This window comes from Netta rufina (assembly GCF_964035555.1).
Source record: "Netta rufina genome assembly, chromosome: 12".
Lineage (NCBI taxonomy): Eukaryota > Metazoa > Chordata > Aves > Anseriformes > Anatidae > Netta > Netta rufina.
The window spans coordinates 19312101-19333141 of NC_140135.1; the positions used below are offsets into that span (position 1 = coordinate 19312101).

General features: G+C 35.0%; 1 protein-coding gene across 1 annotated transcript in view; it reads right to left on the bottom strand.

Annotated features, from left to right (window-relative positions):
- LOC311213940 (connector enhancer of kinase suppressor of ras 2-like) overlaps positions 1 to 21041 on the bottom strand; it is a gene marked incomplete at both ends in the record, with an annotated part of 169756 nt that overhangs the window by 11400 nt on the left and 137315 nt on the right. Inside the window, 5 exons of the mRNA XM_084294277.1 lie at positions 2163 to 2234; positions 8731 to 8804; positions 10237 to 10412; positions 11080 to 11128; positions 14078 to 14126. Coding sequence (XP_084150403.1) covers positions 2163 to 2234; positions 8731 to 8804; positions 10237 to 10412; positions 11080 to 11128; positions 14078 to 14126 — 420 coding nt within the window. The remainder of the gene's footprint in view (positions 1 to 2162; positions 2235 to 8730; positions 8805 to 10236; positions 10413 to 11079; positions 11129 to 14077; positions 14127 to 21041) is intronic.

Sequence of the window (21041 nt, forward strand, 5' to 3'; positions counted from 1 at the left end):
AGAAACAACTGTTAAAACCAAAGGTGGTGGTAAATACAGTTGAAGAAAGGGTAAATATTCTCCACACCATAAATGAAGAAATACTGTTTCTCAACTTTATATTAAATTGCCTTTACTTTTCAGTGTAACCGTGGAAAATCCAGTTAATTTTTTTGGTGACAGCAGAGGAATAAGATACAACAGAGAGAGAGCATTTGCCATATTTCCTTAGTTTACATGGTTAGCAATTTGGTGGAAAGGTAGGGATTTAGTGATTTGTGAAATTAGTATTTTAGGTGCATTTTTCATTGATGAATCTTGCTTACTCATTTCAAATTTCAGACAGGATATATCTGGGACAAGGAATTCCAGGAAGTATGTGAAGGCTGCAGGGGATGCAGAGGGATTTTACAGAGGTAGCATTGTAATCCATCATTTGGGTTGCTGAGTGAATTACAATTACTCCATAGGAAAAACACTTCTGATGAAAAAATACTGCAGAAAATAGTTCAAGGGGAACTTTACCCTTCTTTGTCCTCTCTCATGGGAAACAGAGACAAAAAGTCAGAAAAAATGCTCTAGTGAATTCCAAACTAATGTGGCAGTATGATACGAAAACACATCCTGGCACCTTTTCAACTGTTACGCTCCACAACAACTGTAAACTGTCATAAAGACAGTTTCCTTGTCTCCCTAGTGTAAGAAAATCAATGGATGTTTTATTGAATGTGCATCAAGACTTCCTGGTTTTCCTTGAGTCAGAACATTTTATGGTATAACAGAGAGAGAGGATCAATGGCACTTCAACAAATCATAGCTATCAAAGTAGCTAGAATTAATGTAGAAACCATGCATATTTAAAAATAGCTGAAGATCCTTACTTCAGTTTTGGGCAAAACAAATCTCAGCTAGATTACATAACTGAACAATGAAACAGTGTTAACATTGGAAAAAAAAAAATCTTTGCAAATTTTCATCCTAAAAGTGATATAGCTAGCAGCGATACAGTGAGATACCCCTGAGAACTGAACCTCCTCCTCCTCATCATCAGTGGATGATGAACTGGTGTGAACTGTTTCAATACAGCTAATCTTATACGTCAATACAGTTTAAAAATAGCCTCTCAACATTATTGTTCCAAAGAAAAAAATCCAGCTGTATCCTGAAGGTGATTCAATCTAAGTTTTCAAACAGAAAGAACTAACTAAATCTCAAAGTTTCGGTGGTCTATGCAATGAAAGATTTAAGTCTTCAAAGTAGGGCAACATTGTCCCATGTGTCCTTGGTTTTTACCACAGCTTTGAATAAACAAATTCCTGAAGTAGCAGGAGGAGGTAGAACATTTGACTCCGCCTTTGATCCTCAAAGGCACCTTCCCACCTTTATCTAACCTCTGCCTTCATCACTGAATCACAGAATAGAAGCACAGAGTAATTTAGGTTGGAAGAGATCTCAGGAGGTCATCTGTTCCCACAGCCTACCCACTGCAGGGCCAACTTTAATTTTGGATCAGGTTGTTCAGGGCCCTGAATGCCCTCCCAGTGCAACCAAGGACATTTAACAACGCACAGCAACACCACCAGCAGAACTTTGCTAGCCTTGATAGGAGAGTGATAGAATGGATCACATTTATGTATTTATTTAAAAGTATTCTGTCATGAATAACAACAGCATCTCATTAGTTCAGTCCTATGTAAGTTTAAAAAATACTTCAAATTGCTTTTCTTCGGCTTTAGGTGTTATGTTCCCATGGATTACCATTACAGCCAATTTAAAACTATCTAATCCCATCATGTGGGTATACTCTCAGCTTTGGTATGCCTGTATTGTTTTTATATACCAGAAACACTTAGCCCATAACATTAATAAGAATATTACCAGCTTTGATGAAAAAAATCAGAAATGTGATAAACAAAAGTTTTAATGAACATAGATGTGACCAACACCACTGACTTTCCTAACATGCCTTTGTGGAATTATGCCATGTGGCATGACAAAAAAATTCCAGCAAACAAAATAAACCATGCAATGTAATGCTGTATGTACTAAAGTCAGTAGAGAACTAGAGTGGACCATACTGAGATCACTGTCAGCATTACATCATGCTTAGGAGCATATTTCTATATGAGACTGAATATTAGTTTATATTATTGGAGTACCAGGATAAAGAACATGTAACTTACCTATTCATTTCTTCTAGACAGTCTGTTGCAAAGTAGAAACTCTTTATTTTGGGGTGACATGCTTTGAAGGCACTAGAAAATAAACACAAAGATGAAACAACAACCTTTATTTCAAACAGCTTGTCTTCAAATTTTCTTTACTGAGTCATATGACTCTAGGACCTCTTAAATGAATGTTTCCCAATTTAGATGTATTTTTAAAAATTCCTAATTACACTCTTCCTACAAACTATGCTTAACAGAAAGTTGTAGGGAATATTAGTGGCAGGTTTACTTTGTTTGGAAGCTGATAACAATAAAAAAGTTCTTTAAAGAGCCTTCATCTAAGTAGTAGCTTCTAACTCCAGCAATTGCTTTGTCAATTTACTCTAAAATCAACCATATTCCAGGTACTTTTCATCTTAATCTATTCATCTCTACTATATTTTTTCTCTGATCAACATGAGTCAATAATAGTTAACAGTTCTTCATCTGACATCTAGCAACCGAGTTGACATTATTTAGACTAAGCCCTTATCTTTATTGTTGCATTATAATTTATGGTCAATTATATGTATCTCATGATTTTGTGTAACACAGTCTGTTCTCACAGCTAGTTTTGGGTTCAAAAAGATGGATTTTTTTTTTCTTCCCATTTGCTGATTTCCAATATATGCAGAGGTTAATTTACAGCGAAGTTCTTTGAAAAGTGCTAGTTAAATTATAAATCTCTGAAGTAGTTCCAAAAGCATATCACAACAGGTTTAAATTAATTTATGCACTCTTTTACTTGTGTAACTAGCACAATATTAGTAGTAATATTGCTGACAGCACTGACCTGTGGTACTGAATAGCAGCATGACAGAAGGTAGCTGTTAGACTGACATTATTCTCTGCACAGCTAACATACTTTCTCCTTTCTCAAAGGTCAATTCCTTCACCACTCCTCTGGTCAGTGCAATTCAATTCCATACAAGTGATTTCATGAGATAAATTCTGATTTTCACTTTAGGCTGGCTATATACAGAAACCATTACAGAGTACATGCATGGGATAATCAAGCTCGTATGTCACAGCATGAGTGATTGCAGTTCATAGAAAAGCATTAATGAAAAGCATTTTGATATTGTGTAATTCCTAAGCTCTCTCCCCTCAGCTGAGCATTTATTTGGAAACTACTAACAAAGGTAATCATAGTTCTTATGATTTTTTTGTTTGTTTGTTTGAATATAATTAAAAGAAGTATCAAAAAAATACAGACTCAGACCAATAAAGAGTACTATTTTTATTAGTTGGCAACTGTTAAAAAACAACAACTATCATTTGTAGAATTTAGGTTAAAATACTGACATTTATACTGTAATTACTAGATGTTAGAATTAGATTAAGAATCATTACATGTGGCATTAAGAAAAACCTGTAACACATGTTTTCCACTATTAATAGCTTAAATGCAAATGAATGTTTTTTTTTAATGACTATGATATATTCCAGTTTCCACAGACAAGAAATGAAGGCTGAAGAAGCTTCACTTGGGCACACCTACTTTGTTATGCATATTGGTAATACAAATGCATCCAGTAACAGACTTTCCTAACAAAAGTTCAACAGAAGAATGAGATAGCAGGGTTGTGTTCCTCTGTAGCTTCCATGAAATTAGACATACATTAAAAGGGTAAATTTACCTTTGCACTGAAGATCATCATAAAACATCTTACATCCATAAAAAGAAGACGTAAGAAATATTTAAGTATTGTTTTAGAATCTGGAAACTGGTAATTTCAACTGCAGATCTTAATCTTACTAGCTGCATCTTCTGACTAAGAGCATGTCATAAGGCCTTTATTATAAGAATATGATTTTCTATTGACGTAAAAAGGTCATCAAAACAGACAGTCTTTACTAGTTAATACCAGCTGGCAAGAAATAAGCAAGAAAAAGTGTCTGGATGTTCTTGCATGCACTGTAAATACTAATACAGAATTTTGAAACAACAGTTTGTATGTTGGCAAATGAAAATAGCAAATACAGGAGAAATCCCTGAATAGGAAGGAATTTTTTCTGTTGCCCACTAGATGGCATACACTTGCTAATTATATGTACTGAATTTTAAGATTTTAATGCAAGAGATTTTGATCTAAGCATCATATCTTCTTTTATGGGTATATTCTTTTCCCTGATGTCAGTACTCTTTTCAGTTGTTTGGAAACTATGCAACGTCTCTACCTGCTAGTCTTCCATTTGACCAACAGTCTCCCAGACCTGAGATTTAAGAATTGGCTTGAACTGGAGAGAACTATGCAGTAGATCTAGAGATTCTAATCCTGTTGATTAATCCTGTTAGGATATCACATGATGGAGTTTCTGCTTGTAAACAGGATTATTTTTCTAGACAGGAAATTTACATACATTAAAGCATTAGGATGCTAATAATAGAGTTTCAAACTTCACCTTTTAATAGGCAGAATATGTCTGATAAGCAGACCTTAAATTTGGTCTCCACTATTCTCATGTATTGTGATACAATCTGTAATTATATATTTGAATGCTACATTCTCACAGGAACCCTTCCTCAGTCAAGGTGCAGAATGAACTTGCTTGTGAGATAAATCATGATTATACAACAGATAAGTCTACTTTCTGTAGGACTCCTGTTTTAGTTGCTACAGAATTCATGAATGTGTCAAAATAGAGACAGAACAAGAATTGTTTCAAGGATAAATCAGCTACATTCTGTAGTTCTTCCTGCTTATGTAAAGGAATTCTCATGTACTCCAAGTCACAGCAGCAGACTTAATAATCAGTCACTATATAAATGTTTCTTAATGTCTTTTTGCTTGATGTACTGAAATTTACTTACATGGTGAGTATATGTGCAATAATACATGTATATTGTACTGTTATTTATTTATGTACTCTGAAGAAAAACAGGTCTTTATTTTTATGGAATGGGTATACCAGATCTGTGGATACTTTTAAGTATTTTGCAGTTCTGTTTCTGAGCTGAAAAATGCAACAATAAATCCATCTTCACTTTCCTGAAGTGTCACAAAGATTATTATTAGAGAAGCTTTTAGATACAATAGCATCAAGAACTGCAAAGAAGTCTCCAGGGAAATAATTCCATATGTGTAAATAAAAATGAATAATGTGGAAGGAAGATACATATAATTTTACCTTTGACTTGTTTTGGAGCATTCCAAACTGGATGCTGTTTGGTTTGCTGTCTACAAAGTCTGTCAGGCCCATTTCAGAAGAGCTGCTCCACAGCCAGTCAGCTGCCAGCAGGGGCTTGGCTCATTCACAAGTGCAGAATTTTGCATTGTCCTTGATGAACTTCAAAAGGCCTTTGGTCAGCCCATACACCCAGACTATGTAAGTCCTCCTGAATGACAGCCCTGCCCTTGAGAGTGTCCTCAGTTTGCTGTCATTTAAGCCGCTAATGTGGGACCAGGAGTGTATTTCAATTTTTAGGAATGCTACTCCTAATAAATCAAGTTCCCTGCTATTTAAGGCACAGTAGCACATAATTCTTTTTGCAAAGTTATAAGGAAATAAAAATTACTGAAACTGTAGCAACTCTCAAGATAATCTCATGTCTATCTATAATATAACAATGACATTTCATAAAGAATTCTGACTGCACAGTTTCAATATCGAATGTCAACAGTATGGCAGATGTTCTAATGAACTTAAGACCTAAATTTTCAACATTGTTGAAGATTTTGAAAGTTCAGGCAATACAATAGTTAGTGATTAATTACATCCATACTTCCATTAACTTTGTGCATCAGCTTCATCACAGGACATTATAATTATCATTATCTTTGAAAATAATGTGATATTCATGTTATGTCACATAAAAACTTCAGCAACTAAGATTTCTAATATTATGTGATCATTCTTAATCATGAAGATTAAGGTGTTCCCTAAAAGAAATGGAAAGTTTTGCAGTGTGAAAGCAAGAAACTGCCTCTAGCAGGGACAAGGTCATTCTACATCCAAATATAGCCTGGAGAGTTAAACCAGACTGAGATAATGCCATGATTCATTTAATAATCAGGGTACCTTCATTAAATGCATTAATGAGGCAAATCATCAAACCGTACAGAATAATGCATTCAATGACTATATATTCTTGTCAAAGCTTTCTTAATGCTATTTCATTCAATGTATCCTATGAACATCAGTAATAGCCACACTACAAAACAACATTTCCTATCTGACTGGAAAACACAAGTCTAAACTTAAAAAATAAAAGCCATTATTTTAGTAAGACTTCAAATTCCTTTGTTCAATAAGGTAAGTCTCCTGTCTGGAACATTTCACATTGATGGCTCTGAAAACAAGAAACCTAATGTGATTTTGCTGGACTTCTTTTATGCATTAAGATACTAAGTACTGTTTCAGACAATTTTAATTTATGTAAAAACATATGGACCTACCAAAAAGAAAGAAAAAAAAAAGGTGTCTTTCCCCATCCTTATTAACTGTCAAGATAACTGCTTTACTAACTTTTGCACTGGTGCTAAAATGGACTCAATCATATAGAAGAACCCAATCAGACTAATATTTTCAGATTTCAAGCTTGCATGACTTCCAACACCTACAGAAAACCCACTATTAAATGGCAAATATATCCTAAAGTGGAACAAAGTGAGAACAGATCCCGTAAAATCTGTCTTTCACTAGTCCTCTTTAAAAGGAGGCAAGAAAATCCTAGCTGAAATGTTTCTTGTAGTCTAGCAGAGAGAAGAATGAAGTGTGAGTTAGAGCTTTTCCAGACTATGTTTGTTCAGAATGGGTCACCACCACCTTATTTGTAAAAGGAATGCAGAAGAATCAGACCATGGAAAGTTGTTGCTAGGCTCACAAAGACTGTTAGCCTTTTAGTGGAATCAGGCAATATCAGTCATGCTCAGTCCTGTCCTTGGTAAGACAACGTAGAAGAGGATCAATACGCACACTTATAGAGGCTGTAGAGTAGAGCTGTAACACAGGCAGGGCCCTCCATTCACATATGCTTGATATACTGAAATGTAAATGAATGTAACACTGGATTTACTTTCTCTGCAGTTTTTGGAGGAGGAGGTAAAATAGCAGCAAATGTAAAGCTGAGTTTTTATTGTGTGGGAAATATGTAATAGTCCATGAAGGAAGAAATCAAAGGGAAATTCTGGTCAGCGAAAAAAGGGAATACTATTAACATCTTCATTATACTTTTACCTCTGGACCTACCTCTTTTTGAAAGTATTCGAAGCCTGAAGCTTTCAGTAGTGTGCAAAGTTTTAGTTAATCAGAGTTTTTCTTTGCATATACCCTGCAGAAATTGTCCTGTGAGAAGTGTTCTGAGAAAATGTGTTCTAATGCTTAGAGCAAAGCTCTGGAAGATATTTCTAGCTGTGCACAATGACCTGCTGTTTGATCTTTGTTAATTCACTGAAATTTGCTAAGTGTTTTATATTCTAACAAAAGGATATTATTTTCTCCTGTATTTTTGTTCAATATCATTATTAATATCTACTTGTTCCACAGAGGAATTTATAGTGCTCAGTTCATGTTTAATTTCTGCAGTGATACCCTCAGTTGAAAGGAGTAATGGAAGTATAAATTGCACTGTCTTTTTCTCAGGCAGACAGTAATAACACCTTCACACAAGAACAAGCAATTGAAGAGGTTTTATTTTCTAATCAGCAGTCTCTACTGTAATTCACACCTTCAGTATTTTCTTGTATGTACATTCATAGTTGTGGAATGTATTCCTCAGAGCAAAACCATGTTTAGTCCTTGGAAAATCATGACAAAAATTCAGGATGCTAGTTAAAACTAGGAAAGCTTTAGTAACAGTATCTTATATGCTGTTCTATATAGCTCCTGATGGCAGCAAGTTTTAAAAATCTAGATGAAGCCTGCAAATAATTCAGGAGATAATGGTGAATTGCTAGGCTCAAAGCATTAGAATTGTTAAACCTACTGTTTGACGACTATGACTTCCAATTCCAACACTGCCTGCAAACAATTTCCAATGAGTGTCTGTTATTAAATATGTAGCAAAGCTTAACATATGCTTTTTACTGGGTGCGTAATGCAGTAGCAGCAATATGCGCACAAGAACCAGACATAAAAACACAATGTTGGCTTTGTATTTGGAACCTAAATATTTCAGCAGTTGAGAGTAACTCAATATTGGGTATATAAACTTCCTCCATAAATGTGAAAATGGAAATTATATTCACCATCCCTTGTTATGATATTTAAGATATTTCCTCCGGTAATTGTTTCTTGCACATTTGATTCTTATCTAGACGACAACAAGGTACCCGAGAGTTTTATTTGTTTGCTTTACTTATTTAACTGAATTTGGAACTAGTCTATCTGAAAAACTGACCAAGGGGTTATCCAATTGTTTGGAAGACAGCTTATGGATTTTACATCTTTCGAAGTAAAGAGAAACATTAAAACCTAAGTAGTCTTGTAATGTGTTATTTACAAATTTCAAGATTTTCTCTGCAAGTTTTCAGTGCTATATGTATAATATACTTCCAAGAATGATCATTTGATTTATAAATATAATTGACACATTACTTACTGTTTTTTTCTGCATTCAATTGCTCTATCGATCCTGAACTCAGGTAAGCTAATGAATCCTTCTGCTTTTTCATCCTATCAAAAGAGAAGAAGAAGTGATGGTGAAAAAGAACATACAGTTCAAGAGAGAAATAAGCAGTAGCCATTTAGATCTTACACTAAGAACAACTATCCAATCAATTAAAATACTGAGCATATTTTCTACATAATGTTTTTACTTAAGCATTCAGTTTACTCGATCACAGAAGGTCAGAAACTTCTAAGATTTAAGTTCCTTAAAGGTGTTGCAGTTATCCTAATTCCTTTTGCAGAAGGTTACACAAAACTTTCCAGCACCTAATATAGCATTCAGGTCATTAACAGCTACAGAAGAAAACTGCCAGTTTTTTCATCATATAGTCTACACTTTAAAATGGTCTTCTGGATGTCTCCTTTTAAAGCCATGATTGTGCAAACCATGAGGAGGTTCCTACAATGAACTCACCACTGTTTAAATGGAAAAGTAATAACTAGAAAATATTTCTTGTCACTTTTTACTTCTTTTGATGTAAATTTCCAGAAAAAGCAAGGAGACACAGTAACACGAGTCAGATTTTGGAAAAGTTTTAGTAAGTGTACTAAGAATTATGGCTTGGCCATAAATGGACTGAAAATCAGGGGGACATATAAATACCACCTTGCATGTAACAGTATCAAACAAAACTTACAACCCTAACCCTGAATGCCTTTCTCATTCACAGCCTGCAACAATCCTGTTTTGAGCTGCAGAGGAAATACTAAAACTGAGGATAACAATGCTATTCAAATTGTCCTCTTGAAGAAAATTGAAAATATAGACCAAATACCAGTAAATCAAAGCAGGCCGTACACAGACAGCTTAGAACAGGCAGTGAGGCTCAATGCAAACAAACGGGAGAATAGCCGTCTAATGATCTTTGCCCTGCCTTCCCTCAATTATTTCGTTCCCACAGATATCCAGATTGCACAAGTGTAGGTCCACTGGTTTTCAATAACATGTCACCGAGCACAAGGTGTTACACATGAGAAGTTTCAAACTCCAGAATAATTCAGCAAAAAGCAAGAAGAACATCTACGTAAGAACAACTTTCAGAGAAAGATTGGCTAATTCCAATTTTCATACCTGCTTTGATGGTTAATTGACATGAATGGCAAAACTTTATACATCTTCCCATACAACTGAAACAAAGGACAGCTGAATGCGAACACTCTATTATTCCAAACAAATACTATCTGTGGAAAAATATTAACTATTGACATATTTATTACTTTAAGAGTACCATGAACTTCTTTTATTTTATTAGGCTTAGACATCAACTTTGGAGACTTCAAAAATATTTCCAAGGGAAGTACTTCCAGCTTGAGTGACTCAGACATGGTAATTAAAGTTCTCTAATATTTTATCAAATATTAAAAATAGACTTTATTTAAAAGAATGCTAAAGCTTAATGTTTAATTTTGTCTTTCTCCAAACACAGAATATACTTACATTCTGGTTTGTGTACCAGTACAAGGAAGAGTCCTTCAAAATAAACCAGTACTTCTTCCATTTCTGTGTGAAATAACCTTTGGCATCTTTTTTCTTCCACAGCCAGCCTTCACAATCTCCATGCCCCAAGTCTTTGCAGGAAATCCGTCTTCTGCTCCCACCCGTTAGAGAGCTCCCTGAGAATGTGATGATAGTGTAAGATGTGTGAATGCTATTCTTCTCAATATATAGTATCTTCTAATATAATATCTTCTCTAATTCTTCTAATATAGTATCTTCTCAATATGAGCATGTTACTAATTTTTACTGATAAATCAATTTAAAATCTTTCAAGCCAAATCTTCTCCAATTTCAGAGAGGAGATTGAACGTACAGTTTCTAAATTCCAAATACTTTGCAGCTTTGCTTTCTGGATGAATAAGAAACAAAAGGGCCTTATGTAGAGGCTTAGTTAGTCTCTAGAGGGATCACTTCTTTTAGGGTCGCATTTTTATCTGATTAAGATTTGTATCATCATTCCAAAGTAAAAACATATTTCATTTAGCCTTCAATTTGAAACTCAGAGAATGACATAAACATAATCTGTGTATTGATGTAAACAGTACTTCTTCCATATATCTTCTGTTGCTACTTTTATCACTAGTAGGCCTGTCAAATTCTGGGAGTTTTAAAAGTCAATTTTTAAAGTCAATAAAAAAGAAAAATAATCCATTTCCATTAAAATGCACGTGTACATTTCTCCTATACTGAATTTAATTGAAGAATTGTCATTTGATCCTGACCACCACCATCAGTAAAGAACTCTCATTTTTTGCTTTCAAAATGTTAACTCAAATAAGTTACCTTTTGACCATTTTCTGGATTTTACCCTGAGGGAAGCGTAATGGAATGACTGTAAGAAACAAACAAACAAAAAGGAACTATGAAAAAACAATGCAGGTAGTAGTAGAAACAAGAAACAGTTAGTTTTCACTGCCATCTCCATGGTTATCCTAGGGTTAGTTATCATGGGATAACTTTTGTTGTTTTTCTCTTTTTACTATTATAAACATCATAAAGAAAACAACACAGTGCTAAACCTACAAATTAAAATCTAATTTTTCATTTACTATTTACACTTCTTGCAATCAAATCATTAAGAATGGGCATGCAGTAATTTGAAAACTGAGGATATAAACTCATGAACCACCATGCCCAGAAAGCAAATGCATGCCACAGAAGCAACTGTGAAACCATATATTACGTAAGAGTGTAAATACCATATTACTCAAAGAAAAAATAACATTAAGATTTTTTTTTTAACATTTATATTTAGGATAATGGAGGATTCCAACTTAAGCAACTTTAAGCACTACCAAAAGTCAGTATCTGAAAAGAGGACCCAAGCTACCTGAGAGACTGAGGCAAAGTTTAGTTTAAAATAAAGGTGGAGGAGGAAGGAGTGGTTTTGCACATTCTCAGGCCTATTTTTAACCTTTCTGTAACAATCACCAGTTTACAGTATTGAACATCATGGACATTTTCTACGGTCTTTCAGAGATCAGTAATTTATTCTGGAGACAGCTGGCTCAGAGAACACCAGCTTGCACATCCACAGACAAACTGTCTCAGCTCCATCCTGTGTTCTGTTTATCTCAGGTTGTTCTCCCAGTCAGTCACAGGATGAATGCTTCACACAAAAAATACTGTAATTCTGACAGGTGACAAGCTCTGTAAGTGTACATGCATTGTGTTGCTAAGATAGTACATATTCTCCATTGACTTGATAGCTGCGAATTTATCTCCTTGTTTTGAGCATCAAAGAAGGCAAAGATTAATGTTTGTTCCTCTGCTACCGTAAAAAAAAAAAAAAAAAAGTCAGAAAATGAAAGAACAAAACAAAAGCTATGAGAAAGTTAACAGTTGTACGGCAACACTGATGTTTCACTGATGTACTGTAAGCTGCAGCAGCAGAACTGGTCATAGTGTGCCAAGAGGAGTTCTGTGGTGACCGTGGCTGAAAGAACCGGGTCAGTGCTCCTCTTTCTGCATAGAAATGTGTTAGGACAGAGCATGTGTCTGTGAATAAGAGATCACTACATTTTTACACAATTTAGGCTAAAAAATACAGTAATGAAATAGAACCCTGTACATTTAATCACATCTGAAAACTGTAATTTAATTAAAGAGCTGCAAGAAAATGAACAGCTGGAGGATATGTGCATTAGGACCCTCACCAGAAACCGGTATGGATCATTCAGAATAGCAGTTTTTAAAGTAACGAAAATGCAAGTACAACAAATCAACGAGAGCTGAAAATACCAGCTATTCCAAAAACATAAGTTAAATAATCCTACTATGCTTTGTTTATGCATACACAGAATGCATTCAAAGCAAGAAAACTAGAGGAAGTGAAAGGTTTGCTATGTCTTGGGAACAAAAGCTTAATTAGCACTGCTAACTTAGAGAATTCAAGCTTCATATTCTGAGAGATAAAGCAACTAACATATAATTAATGTTGTGGTAAAAACTGTAGGAAAACAGTCAGAACTTGCAACTTAAAACAAGTCAGAGTTGCTATGGGAAACAGATTGATGATAGGAGAACATACTGTGGTTGTCAGCATTTAAGTTCTCATCTTAAAACCACAACACAAAGCAGAGTATTAAACAAAACGCACGTCCCCACCCCCACCTCACCCCCAACAGAAGCACACCACAGGAAAAAAAAAAAGTGATAGAACTGAATCTGTGCTACATGAAGCTAAATTAACGAGACATCAACGTAATCACAGTGAAGCAGTAGGAGTGCTGTTTAGGTGTCACAGAACCACCACATGAAAAGTTAGGCTTCGTTTAAGAAATGCCCTGGAGACTAGAGGTTCAGTTACCTGTCAGGATGAAGGGAACCAAGCCTATTAATGCAAGGCTGCTTGCACATACCTCTGCTAGTTTTAGACAGGGATTTTTAGCGAAGAACATAAACATGTTCAGAACATGGCAATCAGTGCATCCGCTAGTAAAGTACACAAATCAGAGGGTACACAGTGCTGATCTCCTCAGATTACATGCAGCAGATTATTTGCAGTACCACGATCCTGAGGAACAGCACCAGGTTCAAGTGCTTGCCAGGGGAAGCAGCAGGCAAGGCAGGGATTGGCAGGTAGAGTCAATATATCAACAAACACAACCACAGCTTTTCACAAACTTCAGAAAATACAGCCATACACCTTCCACTGCTGTCACTGGTCTTCAGCATCACTGCATAAATCCCTGGGAGGCAGAACAACATCTGGTAGCTTTCAAAAGTTACTTAGTGCCTACTTAGGCAAACCAAGTACTAAGTCATATTGAAGAAACAGGTGTTCTATAAATGAAGTTTCCACTGCTTGTCCTTTCTTTGAAGTAATTGCCAAAATATGAAATGATAAAAATGTCTATATATTTTGCATTAAAGACCTTTAAAATTGGCACTATCAAACTCTTTGAAAATCAAAATCCAGTATCACTGAAAATCTAGATCCTATATGTATCTCTGTCATAGTATGATCACCATTTAAATATTTTACGAGTTTTTAAAATTTTCTCTTCCCTTCGGGCAACATTCTCCCCAGATGTTCCTCCTCCTCAAACTAGTACACACCTTAGAACACATAATAAGGGTCTAACTAAATTTAACTAAAAGTACTGCATGCACACCAACATGCCGTGGTTGCAGTAGATACTTTTCTGAATACGGAAATTATTGCTAGGTGTTTGTTTACAGCTTTTTCACAATACAGAAAAAATTGAATATCTCTAGTATCTTCTAAAGTATGCCAATTGAATTGATTTTTTTAAAAAAGTATTTTATAAATCATTACCTTCCTCATGGATGTGCTTCCTTGACGGTCAATGGCAGAACTAGCATATCTGGGATAGAGAAGAAGAGAAATAAATCATAGGTTTTTAGTTTCAGGGCTAGCTGTGCGTTTCATATAGCAGCAACAACATCTACCACAGGTATAAATAATGGACTCCTAGAGTTGGTAATAAACTAGGAAGGAATAAATATTTTTAAACAGGAAAAAATAGAAATGCAAAATAAATAAATAATGTAGGACTGTCATCTTAGGAGTTATTTATGTTTTAAAATGTAACAGCTTATGGAAAGGCATTTGAACTGATACTCTGACATTTAGGAAAGACCTACACATGTTCCATATACTGCAGATTTGGTTCCTTCCCTTGTCATTACAGAAGCAATTTGAATTTGCTTCTCTGTTTGATAAATATGTATCTTCCTTTGTGTTATTTTCTGGGTATCTTAACTTTAGCAATACGTAAGCAGATTTATAAGCACTACAACATTAACGAGCATGTAACTGTTGGGCCAGATCTGATGTGATTGTCAGATGTTTGCACCTAAAGAAAGTCTATACAGTTCTTTCCCTGCTACCTTCTCTTTGATGCTCTGGAAGCACTTCAAAACAGGAAATTCATGAAGACCACAGCGATTTAACAGTTAACTAAAGAAAGATTATTTACATAATCAGAAAAACAGTAATATTTTTGCAGTAGTGATATCCTAACACTGCCTTCTTGGCTGGCAAACATGGGATGCAACAGTTCCATTTGCTGCTGGAAGGAAGTCTACTGATCACTTTTTGTGCACCCAGAAGCAATCTGGATGTAAAGAATAGAAACCGATTCTTAGTAAGAGTCATTGTGCTTGTTAATAACAATTTCCCTATAGCAGAGAAACTGGTGTGCTGCTTACTTCTCAGAAAGGGAACTGCAGAGTGCAGTTTGAGTTCTTTATCCCCAGAGAAGGTCCAGGAAAATTTCAGTTTTCTGAGGATGAATGATTAGCATCCTGACAAAACAGCAGTGCACACCATGTCAGGGTAGAAAAGGAAATGCCTGAGACAGCCCCAGTTCAGCAGCCCTGTTTGTGAATTTTTCTTTTGTTAAGAAAAGGGGACATGTTCTGCATAAGTTTCTCGTATAAATACTATGTGCACAAAAATCTCTCTCTAGATATTTAGCAGCAGTTGTATTCATAAATCCCTTTGATACACTGCAATAGTGAAGGCTGTTAGGTCAGTACAGATACAGCAGTGGTGCACCAACACTTTTAATAGCATTCAGTTCTGGTTCCTCAATATCAATAAGGATAGAGGAAAGCTGAAAAGGAACTCATTTGTCTCCCAAGGCAACTAACGGGAATGTTATGGAGGTTTATGAACTCAAGAGATCTCTGAGGAAGCAGATAGCCAATGTCTCCTTCAATAAAGGGGGTGTATAAGCCCCTAAGATATAGAAAATCTGCAGTTAGCTCCTTTTGTTTTGAACCTTCATTCATTAACACAATTAACATTTTTGGTATCCACGGCATCCTGCAGCTATGTTCCATATCATTTTGCTACAGGATGCCGTGGATACCAAAAATTCATATGGATGTTATATGCAAAATTATTATCTATTAACTTGTATTATTTATTATTAATCCTATCATTAAAATTAAATTTATTAATTTAAATTAAAATTATTTATTATTTATTATTATTAAAATATTATCTATTAGCTTTCTCCTGGAGTTCTCTAAAGGCTAACAAAGCAGGAAAGCATCACCAGAAGCTACCCATATATAATTACAAGTATTGGGCACTGATGGAAACATGGTGCTGAGTCTGAGTCAACTTTGTCTGACCCATCACAGAATTTATTACACTCTTCTTTTCCCCTCATGCTTTAAAAAGTAAGAAAAAACAGAGGTGGGAAAGTCTTAAAAATGCAAATGCTTTTCCATATGTCATATAAATAGAAAAAGAGTGCAAGAATGGAAAAGAAACTGAAAGAAATCTTTTTAAAAAGAATTAAAAGGACTATGGACATTTTAAGAGATTCCCAAAAATCTGTCAGCCAATTGACAGTAAACAATAGGCTGGCTTCAGTCAGCAAGACAGGAAATGGTATTTTTTCATATAATAGTTTCCATTATTAAGAGAAATTAAATTTACCAGTATAAACAACTACTGCATTGTCAGCTAAAAGCATCTATCAGTCCTGAATCAAAGGAAATTTCTAGACTGCAGTGAAAAGATGGGATGACACCGATAGATGGATAAAAAGATGCGTAACATTGGCACTGAATTAAAATTATAAAAGTTAATAGGTAAGTCTTAGAAGCTCTGGGCTGCCCATAGATTACACGGATTAAAGGAAACAACTAAAAAACAAAAATGTTCAACTTACAACATTTGGTAAAGGAACGGACAGAAGCCCAAACCGCTGCAAGGCAGATTTTGTCATTAATGCTCCATTTCTGTCTACCCATGAGAATGCCATAAATGCACTTCAATCCTGCTGGGCATTTTCCCCCTGATTTCTGGTCTGTTTCTTTAATCACAGCTTTGACCCATCTGGAAAGTGTCAGTTTCAATGCTTCCATTCTTTCTCTCAGCCAATATACAATATGAATAATACATCTGTTTTTTTATCTGAAAAGTCCTTAGTCAAGTTTTATTAGCTTCCATGCAAACCCAACAATGTGTCTCCTTACAGTAATCATAGACTCTTACCAGCAAAAATCTTGTAGTTACAGAAATAGCCTGCAATCAGCATTCTGAAAACTGTTCAAAAGTTATCTTATGAAAGGTCAGGAATATGTGGTCTAATGTACAATGAGCGTAACTTTTCATTTGGATACATTTTCAACAGTCTAGAAGAGATTTTTTTAAAAGGTTTTATGTCTCTCAAATACTGCTTCCAAAATTAAATGATTCCTCAGATATTCAGATCCATGGATAATAGAAGAAATGCTGACCTTTCCTTCTCTTCAGACAAGCAAATTCTCTACATGGTAGTGACAGAACTGATTAATTTATACATAAAGGAACCCTAGGATGTCATCTGTTAATTTGTCTGTATCGTACTTGGTTGAGTTATTCCTCACCTTTCCTTTTGTGTAAGCAGTTGTTACAGAAGTGAAAGGGAAAAGAATGAAGAGGGGGAAAAAGGCATATGGAGTTTTATGGCTATAATGGCCTAGACTGATATTTCCCAAATAAATTAAGACAGTTGATCTTCTAAATGCTTGTTTCATGTCCATGTATAATACTATTTTTGAAACAAATTCCAGAAGCTAGAAAAAGGAGGCTCAATCACTTATGAGTAACTTGTACCAGTCTAATAAAAGAGCAACAAATCAAAAAAATTATTTTAGGGTATTTGCAAAATCAATCATTGCATAATATGACATAAAACTCAAGGTTAAATGCAGTCTATCTCCAGTCTCAGTGTTACCTGCATATTGACTCAGTATTCAATCAGAATGGTGCTGAACATAGAGCTAAAGTAGAAAGGCTAAGAATGAGCTAAGAAAAGATTGAAATAACTGACATAGTTGGATCCAAAACACCGAATTTAGAGGACTCAAGTATTGTGACTTTTGACTAGCATATTAAAGGACATACAAATGAAAGCGCAGTCTATTGATAAGATTTGTAATCAGGATTTCAAATGAGAAATAGTGCTATATGGTTAGAAAAGAGGGATAGTGAATTAGAATAGAAAAAGTAAAAGGATGAGGGATAGCAGTACTATTTGATAAAAGTTGTAAGAATCTGAAAGAACAGGCATGCCTGTTGAATTATTTGTAATAAATGCTGAGAATTGTCACCTACCAAACACTGAATACATGAAATCAACAGAATAGATGTACACCTCTCTGCAGATTTGCTATCAGAGCAGTTATAGCCATTTAAAAGCATCACCAACATTTTTTGCATTTTTTATTTTTAAAAAGCTGTTTCTTTTAGAAAACAGAAGTGACTTGTTATTTCTTCATTTATTAAGCATTACTAAACAGAGTGCAACTGTGACACTCATTCCCATTTTCCCTTCCAGGAGCATGTTTTCTTTTTCTACCATATGAAGATAACAACACAACTTCAAGTGTCCCATAATCTCGAGCAAAGAATAACATTTCAGCTTGTAAAATTCATAGAATATCTACTGAAAGCAAGGGCTGATTAAATCAGCTGCATATAAATGAAGTATCCCTTGATCACATAAGCAATCCTCAAAAAGATCAGATAAAATCACTCTTACGCATTATCAGTCCTCTTAATTATAATATCCCAATTCTCTTTGTATTACCTTCAGGGTCACTAAATCCACCGTTAAATGAAAGTTATAACCCTATCTGAACAAACTGATGTATCTTGCTAGATTGCTATCATTTTGGCTTCTCCACAGGTGATAGGATACAGATAAAAAATTCTCAAATGATGGCCATGAATACAGTCTAGAAGCAAGAATAATTATTTTAAATATTCCTTACCTTTGACCTAGTCTTTGGTATCTAGAATAGTTACAATCTATACTGTTTACTTTCTTAAGCCCCTGATTAAGGGAGCTCTGGCAGTAAGGGATTATAAACTAGAAGCAATATAAAATGATTCTAATTATAATAAGTTGCTAATAACATTTTCCATTGATTTGAAAATCATTTTAGATACTAATCACTTCTTCGATTTGTATTTAATATTTGACCAAACAGAGCAACCCAAATTTGTCTTCTGATTATACAAATTTTTAAGAATTTTGTAATCTGTGAAAATTTCCAGTATGCTTAAATTAAAAAAAAAAAAAAAAAAAAAAGACAAGCATTTAGCAGAGCTAACTCCTGGGACAGAAATAACTTAACAGGGTATAAATTATATAATAGTGCATTTTACTACTGCAGTGATATAACCTTCTCTGAACATTCTGAGTGGGGACCTATCTGGAATGTCCCACTTTATGCACAGACTACTTTGAGAGCTTTTGTTGCGAGTTTCCTGTAAGACAGTCCCTGTTTCATAAAGTTACCTGAATGTAGGATCTTAAGATCCTTGCAAAGAAGATTCAAGAGAGAATTTTTAATCTGCTGCTTACGCATTACAGACTACAGTGAAGCCAGCATTTGAAGATACTTCCTGCTGTCAGCTGGATATCTAGAAGCATATGGGGATCCAAAACCCAAGAGTTTTAGTAACTCCTCCATTAATCCACAGCAGCTGAGAACCAGCAAATGGCATATCACAGCCACTGAGATGATAAACATTTTTAGGTATTAATATTTACAAAGACTTAGCCTATTATGAAAAAGGAGCTGAGTAGTACTTCTACATACAAGCAGTCATAAAGTAATAGTTTTAAAACCAATTATTCAGCAGCAGTTGGGCAATGCATGAATGATACCATTCTTTTTGCCTTCTTTTCCTAGCAGGCCTCTGTAAGATCTTCAAAACCCAAGGTCCCTGTAATGATGTCACAGTTACGTTACAGACGCACGTCTAGAATTCACAGATGTCAAGGCTTCCTATTACTAGATTTTTTTTCCCTAAAGTAAAATTAAGATCAAAGAACACAATGAACACTAAGCGCAGTCAGAGGTCTGTGCGCAGAACAGCTGCAGCAGCAGCTACGTGTTAGATGCCTATTATCACTTTTTCAGCCCTGAAACAACAATAAATGGGGTGAACTGCTTCTGGTAGAAAGGAAAACAAATTAGCTGCTTCTTTGGGAACCTTTAATTCGGCTTGTCTTCTTAAAACCTGGGAGCACTCACACATTTAGTGATTCTACCTGCAATTGCAGAGGGTAATTTCCTAAATCATGGCACCTGCTCAGAAGTGAGTCCCAAATTCTCCAGGGGTGACCTACTTTTCTATACACAATATTGCTTATAAGTACAGCTCAAATTTTCTACATTGGTCAGAAAGAGGTAGAGTTTACTGTGTGAATAGCCAATATCTTACAAGGAGGAATGTGGATACTTTGCATGGGCAGGGGAAATTCAGCTAGCTCTACGCATAGGGCAGGGCCAAACACATCCAGAAAAGTTCCAAAGAGAGTTTTAATGTACAAATATCTCTTTTTTTTTTTTTTTTTTTTTTTTTTTTTTTTTCTGCTCAAGTCTAAGAAAAGCTACTACATCAGCTTTACATTCTACTACTCTGTATTTCTTTTAAGCTAGATATTCATAGAAACATTCTGTAGTCTCATATTTCTCACTCATCTGTTTTTTGATGTTTGGCTAGTGTTTGGTTTTGGCTAAGGTTTATGGTAAATATTCCCTGCAGAATGATGTATATTCTACTACAAGCAAAAAGCATCTTTCTCACAGCTTTTGGCATTTTCTTTTTAGAAAAATAATGCAATCATATCATGAAAACTGCATAAATAGTCTTACTTTCATTGATTGTACAGTTATTTTATCCAAATATGTGAAGCTACCCAGTGTTTGTCTCCAGCATCCCAAAACATTATTATGCATGTTTATCTGAGCTGATTTTAAGCTGAAATATTTCCATTTAAAATTATTTGAGCCCCTAAAAGAAGATGATTAGGAGCAAGAAGATATTTTTCTTTTATTGCTATTTTTCTTTTATTTGTATTTTTCTTTTAAAATATTTTTCAAAGTTTTGAGAAGATACAAAGGAATCATGTTTTGGACCTAAAATATAAAATGTGGGGGAGAAAGATTAGAAAAGGGAGAGTCACTCTATAAAAGAATATGATTTCCTAGGCCCATGTAAGTTTTCCAAAATTGCATTAAGCCATACATCCATGGAAAATATGGCAGAAGTCCAGTAGAGATTTGTGTCCTGTTCACCAAGGATGCTCCATCTGCCAAACTGAGCATGTGCGATCCTTTCAAATTAGGCATGTTTTGCTCTAGGAAGAACAACTCTTCTTTGCAACCCTTCCTTGTGACTGCAAGAAACTATGGGAGTGGACAAGAAAAACAAAAAAAGGCTGCAGAAAGTCAGGTGGGAGGCACCTGAGCAGCCATAC